This window comes from Leucoraja erinacea, chromosome 24 (genome assembly GCF_028641065.1).
Source record: "Leucoraja erinacea ecotype New England chromosome 24, Leri_hhj_1, whole genome shotgun sequence".
NCBI classification, from domain to species: domain Eukaryota; kingdom Metazoa; phylum Chordata; class Chondrichthyes; order Rajiformes; family Rajidae; genus Leucoraja; species Leucoraja erinaceus.
The window spans coordinates 10,433,930-10,446,046 of NC_073400.1; the positions used below are offsets into that span (position 1 = coordinate 10,433,930).

General features: G+C 41.6%; 1 protein-coding gene across 6 annotated transcripts in view; it reads left to right on the forward strand.

Moving 5' to 3' along the window:
- LOC129708639 (liprin-alpha-2-like) overlaps positions 1 to 12,117 on the forward strand; it is a 76,831-nt gene that overhangs the window by 21,288 nt on the left and 43,426 nt on the right. For all 6 annotated transcript variants that reach the window (XM_055654524.1, XM_055654521.1, XM_055654522.1 and 3 more), the window contains exons 6-9: positions 2,082 to 2,308; positions 2,960 to 3,200; positions 5,130 to 5,159; positions 10,205 to 10,344. In XM_055654524.1, coding sequence (XP_055510499.1) covers positions 2,082 to 2,308; positions 2,960 to 3,200; positions 5,130 to 5,159; positions 10,205 to 10,344 — 638 coding nt within the window. The remainder of the gene's footprint in view (positions 1 to 2,081; positions 2,309 to 2,959; positions 3,201 to 5,129; positions 5,160 to 10,204; positions 10,345 to 12,117) is intronic.

The window sequence follows — 12,117 nt, forward strand, 5'->3', positions numbered from 1 at the left end:
GCATTTCCTCTTCGGAGACATCTGTTTAAAACGGAAAGGAAAAAACACACTGAACAGCATTAACAGAAAAGTTATTATTTGTAGTTTTAGAAAAAAAAGGTAGAAATGATAATGTTAAACGCTAAAACAAATAGTAAATATCCCCCAAAAAATGCATATTCATGTTTCATTAAATCAATTATAACCATATAACCATATAACCATATAACAATTACAGCACGGAAACAGGCCATCTCGACCCTTCTAGTCCGTGCCGAACACATAATCTCCCCTAGTCCCATATACCTGCGCTCAGACCATAACCCTCCATTCCCTTCCCCTCCATATAACTATCCAATTTATCTTTAAATGATAAAAACTAACCTGCCTCCACCACCTTCACTGGAAGCTCATTCCACACAGCTACCACTCTCTGAGTAAAGAAGTTCCCCCTCATGTTACCCCTAAACTTCAGTCCCTTAATTCTCATGTCATGTCCCCTTGTTTGAATCTTCCCTACTCTCAGTGGGAAAAGCTTTTCCACGTCAACTCTGTCTATCCCTCTCATCATTTAAAAAAACCTCTATCAAGTCCCCCCGAAGGGAATGGTGGGTTATGGTACGAGTGCAGGCAGGTGGGACTAAGGGGAACAAAATTTGTTCGGCATGGACTTGTAGGGCCGAGATGGCCTGTTTCCGTGCTGTAATTGTTATATGGTTATATGGTTAACCTTCTGCGCTCCAAAGAATAAAGCCCTAACTTGTTCAACCTTTCTCTGTAACTTAGTTGCTGAAACCCAGGCAACATTCTAGTAAATCTCCTCTGTACTCGCTCTATTTTGTTGACATCCTTCCTATAATTAGGCGACCAAAATTGTACACCATACTCCAGAATTGGCCTCACCAATGCCTTGTACAATTTTAGCATTACATCCCAACTTCTATACTCAATGCTCTGATTTATAAAGGCCAGCACACCAAAAGCTTTCTTTACCACCCTATCTACATGAGATTCCACTTTCAGGGAACTGTGCACAGTTATTCCCAGATCCCTCTGTTCACCACCTACATTCTTCAATTCCCTATCATTTATCATGTACGTCCTATTTTGATTTGTCCTGCCAAGATGTAGCACCTCACACTTATCAGCATTAAACTCCATCTGCCATCTTTCAGCCCACTCCTCCAACTGGCATAAATCTCTCTGTAGACTTTGAAACTCTACTTCATTACCCGCAACCCCACCAATTAAATTCATCTAATCAATTAAATCCATCTAATTTCAATTACTAGGTCTAAGCATCTATCCATTTCTTAAGAAAAGGCTAAAAACATTTAATAGGCTAAGTATCCAAATAACAAATAACAAACTGATCCCATTCACACAAGAATTCACAATATAAAATGATTTTTAAATCTCACTTTGTCATGAATTTATATGCCAAATGGAAGGAATTTAATGTTTAATTCCCATAAATTAATCCAGAAACATCCACTCAAGATAATCAAAATCATTATTTTTTGCACAATACATTTGACTAAAACTGTGGATATTTAGTATGAAAATATTGATCATGGATAGACAACACAAAATATAAATGATTTAGATGTTCTTGTGACATGATTGTGCAAAAAAAAATAATGAATTTGATTATCTTGAGAGTGGATGTTTCTGGAATGTGATCGATTGGAATGTTGCCATCGCCATAAATTTTAAGCCCATATCGACAGGCAAGACACGGCCGATTCATATGGGGTCTAAATAACATTTTTGGCATCATAACATTAAAATGAAGCCACACCAAAAAGCAATGTAATATATTAAATAAACGACATACCTCTTGTTTTGTCCTGATATTGCGATCTGTGATGTTGAAGGCATTAGAAGTCGCGTTTAACTTCAATCCAGCGATTAAATCATCCAGCAAATTAAAAAAAAAACGGGAACGGAAGCCCGAAAGATTTTTCTTCATCAGCTAGCAGCCCGAGGAAATCCCTCTCCGACAACCAATACAAACCTGCATCTTAATCCCGCTCCCCCCCCCATCTCTAAACTAAACTAAAGTTATTTAGTGACCTGTCCCTTTTTTTTGTCCCCTCTAGATTCAAACTCTAAATGAACAGGAATGGGAATGCGCTCAACCAGCGAACGTTCTGACAAGCACTCCACACGCTTATGAAAGTGACCCAGAAATGTCTGACATCGACGACGAGGATGCAGAGACGATGTTTAGCTCGGCCGATCTGCTTTCACCCAGTGGGCATTCTGATGCTCAGACGCTGGCCATGATGTTACAGGAACAACTAGATGCCATCAACAAAGAAATCAGGTAGCGGGAAACATTGAGCTTCGAAGCCTCTTCACACCTATCTGGGGATGGTGTTATAACTTAAGCAAGCCGACCAATGGCTTGCTTACTAAAACAAATTGTCATCATTAACATTAGGGTGGCACAGTGGTGCAGCGGTAAAGTTGCTACCTCACAGCGCCAGATACCCGGGTTCAATCCTAACCATGGGATCCATCTATACTGAGTTTGTATGTTGTCCCTGTGACCACCTGCGTTTTCACCGGGTGCTCCGATTTCCTCCCACATTCCAAAGAATTGCAGGTTTGTAGGTTAATTGGCCTCTGTAAATTGCCCCTCGTGTGTAGGACAAAACTGGTGTATGCGTGATCGATGGTCGGCGTGGACTCGGTGGGCCGAAGGGCCTGTCTCCACGCTGTATCTCTAAACTACACTAAATTTCTTTCAATGTGCTTTGTAACTAGTTTGTCTATTATAACTTATTACAATTTACATAAAGTTGCTCTTGCAATAATTAAAGCAAGATCTTAATTTCATTCTAATATTTAACTATGATCAGTTTGTGTGTATGTAGTATATAGCCGCAATGTGTTTTTTTGTTAAGTAACTCTGTAGTACGTGAAGAATCATTCAGCTGCTAAGACTAATGTGACCAAGTCTGTTCCATGCCAGGATGATCCAGGAGGAGAAGGAGTCCACTGAGCAACGTGCTGAGGAGATTGAGTGCCGTGTGGGGAGTGGGAGCATGGACGGACTGAACTTAACGCGCATCCGGACAGGGACCTCCATTCCAACGTCTCTCACTGCCCTGTCTCTCACCAGTTCTTCTCCGCCTGTCAGTGGGCGCTCCACACCTAAGCTCACTCCTCGCAGTTCCTCCCATGACTTGGACCGTATGGGCATCATGACACTGGTGAGTGTCACACTGAATGGGAAAAGGGGACCTGGGGTTTTATTTTTGGATGGGTGTAAAAACAAACAAACTTGCTCTTAAACTGGGCTGAACTGGAGTTGAATATGATCCCTGTGCTCACAAACATCAACTTGGTACTTTGCAGGAGTTGTTTTGTTTAGTTTGAGTTCAGTTTAATTTAGTTTAGTTTAGAGATACAGCATGGAAACAGGCCCTTCGGCCCACCGAGTCCATGCCGCCCAGCGATCACCCATACACTGGTTCTGTCCTACACACTAGGGACAATTTACAGAGGCCAATTAACCTACAAACCTGCACATCTTTGGAATGTGGGAGGAAATCGGAGCACCCGGAGAAAACCCACGCAAATAATGGGATAACATACAAACTCCATACAGATTACCCTACACACTAGGGACAATTTACAATTAAACCAAGCCAATTAACTGACAAACCTATCAGTCTTGGGAGTGTGGGAAGAAATGGGAGGACCCGGAGAAAATCCACACAGGCCATGGGGTGAACGTACAAACTCAGTCCAGACAGTACCCATTGACAGGATCGAACCCGGGTCAATGGCTCTGTAAGGCAGCCACTCTACCGCTGTACTACCATGCCGCACAATCAATAACTCAAGTGTTATTGAAGGCATTTTCACATTTCAGATTAACTTTTGAAATGGGAAGTAGAAAATGGTTAACCCTTTTTTTCCTTTGGATATGGAACCAAGCAATTTAATTTCACAAGGGAGGGACTCGCCGTGAAGAAATCAAGTTGCTGGGTAACCAAATTCAATACAAATAAGTAAATAACTTCCTACTTTCAATTTTGAAGGTTAATCAGAAAGGAGAAAACATGTTTATCATATTCACAGAAATTGATGCAGTCATACAAGGAAGCTATCAGTTTGCACTGATGTACAAAGTTCTATACAATTTGTGGATCATTTTTCATCTTTTCAATCATAGTCATACAGCGTAGAAACAGGTCCTTAAGCCCAGCTTGCCCACACCGACCGACATGTCCCGTCGACTATATATTTGTCCCACCTGCCTGCGTTTGGCCCATATCCCTCTAAACCTGTCCCATGTTCCTATCTAAATGTTTCTTAAATGTTGCGATAGTACCAGCCTCAACTATCCCCTCTGGGAGCTCGTTCCATACACCCATCACCCTTTGTGTGAAAAAGTTACCCCTCAGATTCCTATTTAGTCTTTCTACCCTCATCTTAAACCTATGTCCTCAGGTCCTCAATTCCCCTAATCTGGGCAAGAGATTCTGTGTGCCTAAAGCACCTCAATCTAAATGTTTTGAATTGTGTAATTTTAAAAGGTAATCCAACTGTTAGGGGTCCACATGAAGCCAAAAGATGGTTCATTGTAGCTGAACCTCACATTTGTTCATTGATGAGCAACTAATGTTATAATGTTAAATCCAGAGTAGGTTAGTTTATCCTGCCCATGATTAGATGTGTCCAAGTCAATTTTCTTCATGATATGATGAACACTCACTGCGTGTAAAAGAAAAAAATGTAAAAGTACTCCAACTGCATCACAGAAGTATCTTGTCAATAATTTAAAAAAAAAAAGCCAGACGCTTAAAACACTTGCTTTAAGGTTTAGAACTTCCCTTTCGTACCCAACGTTTTATACTATAGAGGTCAACAACTGAAACATTCAGCAATCACCATTGATTTGAACACCATTGAGCAACTTTACAGGTTGAAAAATGTCTGACTGAGGTGATTTTGATGTATTCACTATAATTGATTTCCTGAGCACTGTGGTACTTTGTGACATTATTTCCAACCTGCTTGCAGGGAGCCCTCAGGTTATGGAGCTATTGTGCTAAATGAGCCGATGTTCTCGTGCAATTTGTCTCCCTGCCCTTATTGATTGTCTTTCTCTCTTTCCCGCAACCGATGTTCAGCCTAGTGACTTAAGGAAGCATCGTCGGAAGGTAAATAGAACATGAATATTAGCAGTTAAATGATACCTTCATGATTTATTTCTACACTGCTATTTTGGTTTGGTGCCATCCTTTTCTTTAGACTTCCCTAGCGAAAAGCAATAGTCTTTGTTAAATTTAGTATAGAGTTACAACGTGGAAAAAAATGCCCTTCTGGACTATCGGGTCCGCACCAATCAGTGATCCCTGCACACTAAATCTATCCTACACATTAGGGACAGTTTTTACACTTTTACCACTCTAATCATCCTACAAACTTGTATGCCTTTGGCGTGTGGGAGAAAACAGCAGCTCCTGGAGAAAAACCTACACAGGTCACGGGGAGAACATACAAATCCGTACAGAGAGTCCCCGTAGTCAGGATCGAACTGGGGTCTTTGGCGCTGTAATACCCCTGTCCCACTTAGGAAACCTGAACGGAGACCTCTGGAGACTTTGCGCCCCACCCAAGGTTTCCGTGCGGTTCCCGGAGGTTTTTGTCAGTCTCATTTTGTCAGTGATTGCTGGAGGTTGCAGGTAGTAGAAGCAGGTAGTGAGACTGACAAAAACCTCCGGGAACCGCACGGAAACCTTGGAACAGGGGCATAAGGCAGCAACTCTACTGCTGCGCCACCGTGCTGCCCTTCTTTCTTCAAATGTTCTTTCTTTCTTCAAATGTTCAAGGCTCCCTAAGTTCCTCTGTGTGCAGTCACCACGAAGCTCGAGAGACTAAGTCACATTGATATAGTTAGGGCATTGCCTGAGTTACGGTGTGACAAGTCATTCCCTTTTTTCTAATTACTCTCATTCTCCAAATTAATTCCCTTTATTGTTTGCATCTTGGTATCAAGTTAATAGGCAGAGCTCTCTGGAAACTATTGCCGAGCATTAGCCTGGATTATTGTAGTTGAATAAGAAGTCATGAGTTGTTCAGAGCGCTCTGTAAAAGGATGGCATAACCTGGGGTTTAGTAAACAAAACAAACCTGCCTCTTTCGTGAAATTTCTCATCCTGTGTCTCATTGTTTTACGATTGCTATCCCATTCTTTATGCAATAGTGCCTTTATCCTCTCTTAAAATCTTTACATAATCTCATAAGCAGATAGCAAGAAGCATTATGTCGAACAGGGGGCTGAAGCTTGAGGGAAACCTATTATTAATTTTCCATCTGTTTCTGCTACTGAAATGTACAAATTATTTTGAATAGTTAGGGAAATGTCTTCCATTTTTTTGTGCTATGTCACTTACACGATCAATGCTTTAAGTGTACAATATACATCACCTTAACAGCACGGTTGGCCTCAATAATAACTCTGATTGTTCATAACAGCACAGAGGCATGGTTATATTATTATATTGTTTCCTGGTGCAACAAAAATAGTAACTGTGGAATGGATATCCCTAAATCTGTTCACAGCTGAACATTCATGCTGATATGTATTTGCAATGTACAAATGTATACTCAAATAATTTTGTTTCAATTTTTCAGATGGCTTTCTAAAACTTGCAGATATCGTCTTATGTAATTACATCTGAAGGTTTCAATGTTTTATTTTTCAGATGCATTTCTAAACATGTGGGAAGCAACTGCAGATGCTGGTTTACACTGAAGATAGACAAAAAGTGCTGGAGTAACTCAGCGGGACAAGCAGCATCTCTGGTCGAGACCAGAGACCAGCATCGCTGGTAACGTTTCGGGACGAGACCCTTCTTCAGATGGTCTGAAGAAGAGACTCGAACCGAAACGTCACCCGTTCCTTCTATCCAGAGATGCTGCCTGTCCCGCTGAGATACTCCAGCATTTTGTGTCTATCTTCTGCATTTCCAAACATTCTCATTACAGTTAGAAATGACCAATATTTGTAGCTTTCTTTCTCTGTAATTTATGCAGCACCAAATACTGTTTAAAAGAACAAGCTTACAAATTGTGTCACGGTTGAAATCTTTGCCTTTCTGACCCTATCATCTGACAATCTTGTATCAAATTAATTTCTGTTGTTAATTCTTCCCTTCCTGTCTGAGCCAGTTTGCTCATCACTACATTACGATTAAGGATACTATTTGCACTTAAGTATTTCATCCAGGGAGTTTTGCATTTGTAATAACGGTGAAATTATCAGAATCCATCAGCTTTCATTAGTTTTTTTGAAGAAGTAGCCAAGAAGGTGGTTGAGGGCAGGGTGATAGACATAATCTCTTTGGACCTGCTTTGCATGGTTAGATGGGATCCAGAGAGTGTTAGTTAATTGGATATAGAATTGGTTTGATAGAAGGTAGCAGAGGTTGGTGGTGGAAGGTTTTTCAGACAAGAGGCTCGCAACTAGTGAGGTGCCTCAGGGGTCAAGGCCACTGAGAGGACAATGAGGGCGGGAGGGGGGGGGGGGGGGGGGTGTGGTGGCCACGGAGAATAAATTGGGACTACATTGAAGACTTTGTAACTTTTTGTGCGTGCCATACACATGCAAAAGAAAACATGTCATTGTGATATGTCACATGTGATTATAAAGTTTCATTCATTCATTCATTCATCCATTCATCTATATCCATGATTTGGATGAGAATCTACGAAGCATCGTTTGTTAGTGTTCAGGTTGCACTGAAATAGGTGATAATGTATACTGCGAAGGATGTTATCACGACTTACAGCAGGGTCTTGATCAGATGGGTAAGAGGGCTGAGGAATGGCAAATGGAGTTTAATTTGGATAAGTATAAGATGATGCATTTTGGGAAGACAGACCAGGGCCGACGATGAAAATTACAGATATTTATGAATGAATCTTGCAGTAAAATAACCTTGGCAATGTTACATTTTACTGTCCATGGCTAAAATGTACTTTTAATGTTTCTTAAGTAAAAATTACTGCTTAAATCTCTGAAACATTTTCAAAATGCAAGATCTTATTTATTTTAAAGCATTTAAATTATCAGGTAGAAATTATGTCTGTTTTTACTCCCTGGTTTGCTGACTGAGAATCCTTTGGCATAATTAGCTCCTCAGCCAATTTAGCTTATGTATACAAGATCATAAATAGAGGCAGGAGTCAGCCATTCGCCTTCTCGTGCTTGCTCTGATCTTGGCTGATCTTTCGCTGTTGCTCTACATTCTTACACTAATCCCATGTCCCTTGGTACCTTTAACATCAAAAAATCAATCACTCCCTGATCTTGACAATTGCACAGCTGCAGGGAAACAGTGACGGTGTGAAATTGATTCCTGATGGTGAGTGGCAAAGGGAAAGTGATAGTCAACACCTCTGAGATCCCCACATCTTTATGGACAGCTTTCGTTCTCCAAGGTAATTTACCTTGCTGGCCATCAAATCTAACTATGCCGACAAAGATACTCCATCTAAGCTAGTCCCATTTACCTACGTATAGCCCATATCCCTCTTAACCTATCCTGTCCATGTTCCTGTCCAAATGACTTTTAAATGCTGTTATAGTGCCTGCCTCAACTACCTCCTCTGGCAGCTCCTTTCATATACCTACCATCCTTCGAATGAAAAAGTTGCACATAGATTCCTATTAAATCCTGCCCCTCCCACCTTAAACCTCTGGTTTTTGATTCCTCTGCCGTGGGTAAAAAACTGTTTTGTGCATTCACCCTGTCTATTCCTTGAATACTGGGAGAGCTGCCCCAATGTTGTGGACCACACAGTTGAGTCCTTGTTGCACCCATGCAGTGCGAGGCGGTGCAGCTTACCAGCAAATGTGGTTGGTGTCATTGGTAAAAACAATTTTTTTTAAACTTTTCCTAGGTGTTACACAGATGCTGAGACCACTTCTGGCTGAAACTGTAAATCAGTGCCGGACTTTATTGGTCTGATCAACTCATTGTTTAATCTCGTTGGCCGTAGAAATAGAAAATTAAATTGTGAGGGATAATTTCTCTTCCACATCATTCCTCTACCATCAAGTTGTCAAATTACCAATGAGTTAGACATTGAGAAGACAGGAGCCATTCAATACTGTATGTCGTAGCATAAATTCTGTTCAGTATTGTGCCACACTCTCCTCTTCATACAACTCCATCTCCTTCCAGGTCTCTTCACTCACACAGGATTGGAGAGAATGTGACGCTGGTTGCTATTGACTCCGCCTTCTATGAGAATATTACCTAATCTGCATTATATCCAAATTTATCCCATACATCTTCATTAGCATCCTCAACCCATACTCCAACTCGTAAGCTCTGCCACCACTTTACCACATAATTTGCATTTGAATTCCATCTGTACTGACCCCAATTAGATTCCTGCCCATATTGCTTTATTAGTCTCATTACAGATTATAAATCTATCCTTGTTCTCTCCCATTCGTGGCCCTTCCAGTTCTTCTAGTTTTAGTTTAGTTTAGAGATACAGTGTGGAAACAAGCCCTTCGGCCTACCGAGTCTGTGCCAACAAGCGATCCCTGCAAACTAACACATTCCTACACACACTAGGGGTAATTTACAATGTTACCAAGCCAATTAGCCTACAGTAGAAACTTGTACGGCCTGTGGGAGGAAACTGGAGCACCTGGAGAAAACACACAAAAGTCACGGGGAGAATGTACAAACTCCATACAGGCAGCACCCGTAGTCGGGATCGAACCCGGGTTTCTGGTGCTGTAAGGCAGCAGCTCTACCGCTGTACCACCGTGCCTCCCCTTAGTACCGCACAAAGTTTGCTCTAACTTATTCTCTTGTCCCAGGCATTCCGTCTCCTAGATGTAGCTACTCTGTTGTGTTGGTCTCTCTACTTTTCACGTATGATCTCACCTTGATACTTTTATCCTTTTCTCTACTGTATGTGCACCTCTCTTGAGGTTTCAACCAGGCAATGTAGTTTGAGGTGTTTTCTATTTTAAAATTGCTTTCAAGATACAAGTTATTGTTTTCTCGGCAACTTCTCGGAAGCCTCTCATGACAGGATTCAACTCTGTGCATTGGGAGAAGATAAAACAAGGCTGCTTTTAAAAGAGTTTTAATTGTAGTTGATGTTGATTCATTTTTTCCCAACAGTATAACAATTCTACCCGTGCACTTTATTCACTCTGCCTCGTGTGCTTTAGTCTCCAGTCGCAAGGGATGACAACCGTGAAGATAAAACGACAATCAGATGTGAGACATCACCTCCTTCATCTCCGCGCTCCATGAGACTGGAAAAACTCGCCCACTCCCTGCAGTCAACGAGTCAAGAAGAAGGGCGAGGGTGAGAAGAATTTCATGCTTTTCGAATATGGTTTACGTTTTTAAAATCACTGCGTTTTAAAATGCGGGGTAATCCTGAAGATTGTAACAAAGAAAATTGTTCCTGATTTCTACCAACTAGAGTTGTTACGGGTCATGTTATTAAGTTAAAGAATACAGATGTGACGAGAAATTAAACCAATAGGTTTTGGTTTATTCTGAAGATAGACAACAAAATGCTGGCAACTGTAACTCAGCAGGTCAGGCAGCATTTCTGGAGAAAAGGAATAGGTGACGTTTAGGGTCGAGATCCTTGTTCAGACCTTTCTCCCAGGTTGGAAATATCAAATCAGTGGAGAGGGAAACTAAAGGTATGAAATGGTACAGACATATTTTGTGTCTATCTTCAGTGTAAACTCGCATCTGCAGTTCCTTCCTATACAGGTCTAGGTTCATTATTGTCATGTGTGCCGAGGCACCGTGAAAAGCTTTGTTTTGCATGCTATCCAGTCAAATCATATAATAATATACATAAATGTAATCAAATCACACTCATGTACAATAGGTAGAGCAAAATTAAAAAAATACAGTGTGTCGAATATAGTTCTCAGCATTGTAGCGAACCAGTCCAGAAAGTATGAAGAAGGGTCTCGACCCGAAAAGGTCACCCATTCTTTCTCTCCAGAGATGCTGCCTGTCCCGCTGAGTTACTCCAGCATTTTGTGTCTATCTTCAGTCCAGAAACAAAGTCCAATGTCCACAATGGGGTAGAGGTGAATCCGACAGTAATCAGACAATAATGCAGACTGAAAGATTGGTAAATACAATTCTTGAGTAGAGGAGTAGAGCCATAGAGGAATAAGGCATAGAAAGAGGCCCTTTGGTCCAACACATCCATGCCGACCAGGAATCCCATCCACCCAGGTTTGCCCATATTTGACCCATATCTCTCCACACCATTCTTATCCATGTATCTATTCAAATGTATTTTTGGTCTACCAGTATCCCAATAAGACATCTCTAAGTTAAATGATCATTCATTCTTATTACTTGAAGAAAAATTGCGTCCATTTTACAAATGTGATTAGTTTACCATTCAAAAAGGGTTGAGTTATTAGGAGAGGTGTCTTTTTCCTTCTACAACTATGTTTACGATCTTCTATGACTATGTTGAAGTCCTCCCACAACTATGAAGAGGACCTCCTTCGACCCACTTCGACTATGTTGAAGACTGGCTTCCACCATGTATGTTTTACTGCTGTTTGCAGCAGCCCTTTTGCTTCAGCAGCCTTTTAAGAACGGCAGAAGGGGAAGAGCAAGGGTGACGAGGAAGCACAAGAAGAGTTCTCAATGGGTGAATGGAGATGATGTGGTGGACTGTCCCAGTACACCAGATGACTGGAAGAGAGTGGCGCTGGGCTTTGACAATAGATGGAACTTTAAGCACACATGTGGGGCAGTGGATGGCAAGCATGCCATTCTTGTCCCTGTCCATGTTACCCCTTATTTTCCTTTTTGTACAGGATGGCATTCTGCTGGAACCATTCCTCAAGGTCCCCCTCCTGCTGCCTGGTGAAGGTGTGGGGCATAACCTTCCTCCAGCCCTCCCTCACCACCAATGGGGCATCTGCCTCTGATGCTGTGTCAGACACAGGAGAAAGGGCTGCTTTGCTGCCTTCAAATGAGGCAGTGAAGGATTGGGTGGTGGTGGGGACATACACTACCAGCCTGGTCTCCTCCTCCAGGGGTCTCTCATGCAGGGCTACCTCCTCCTGCACTATCACCTCCTGTGGCA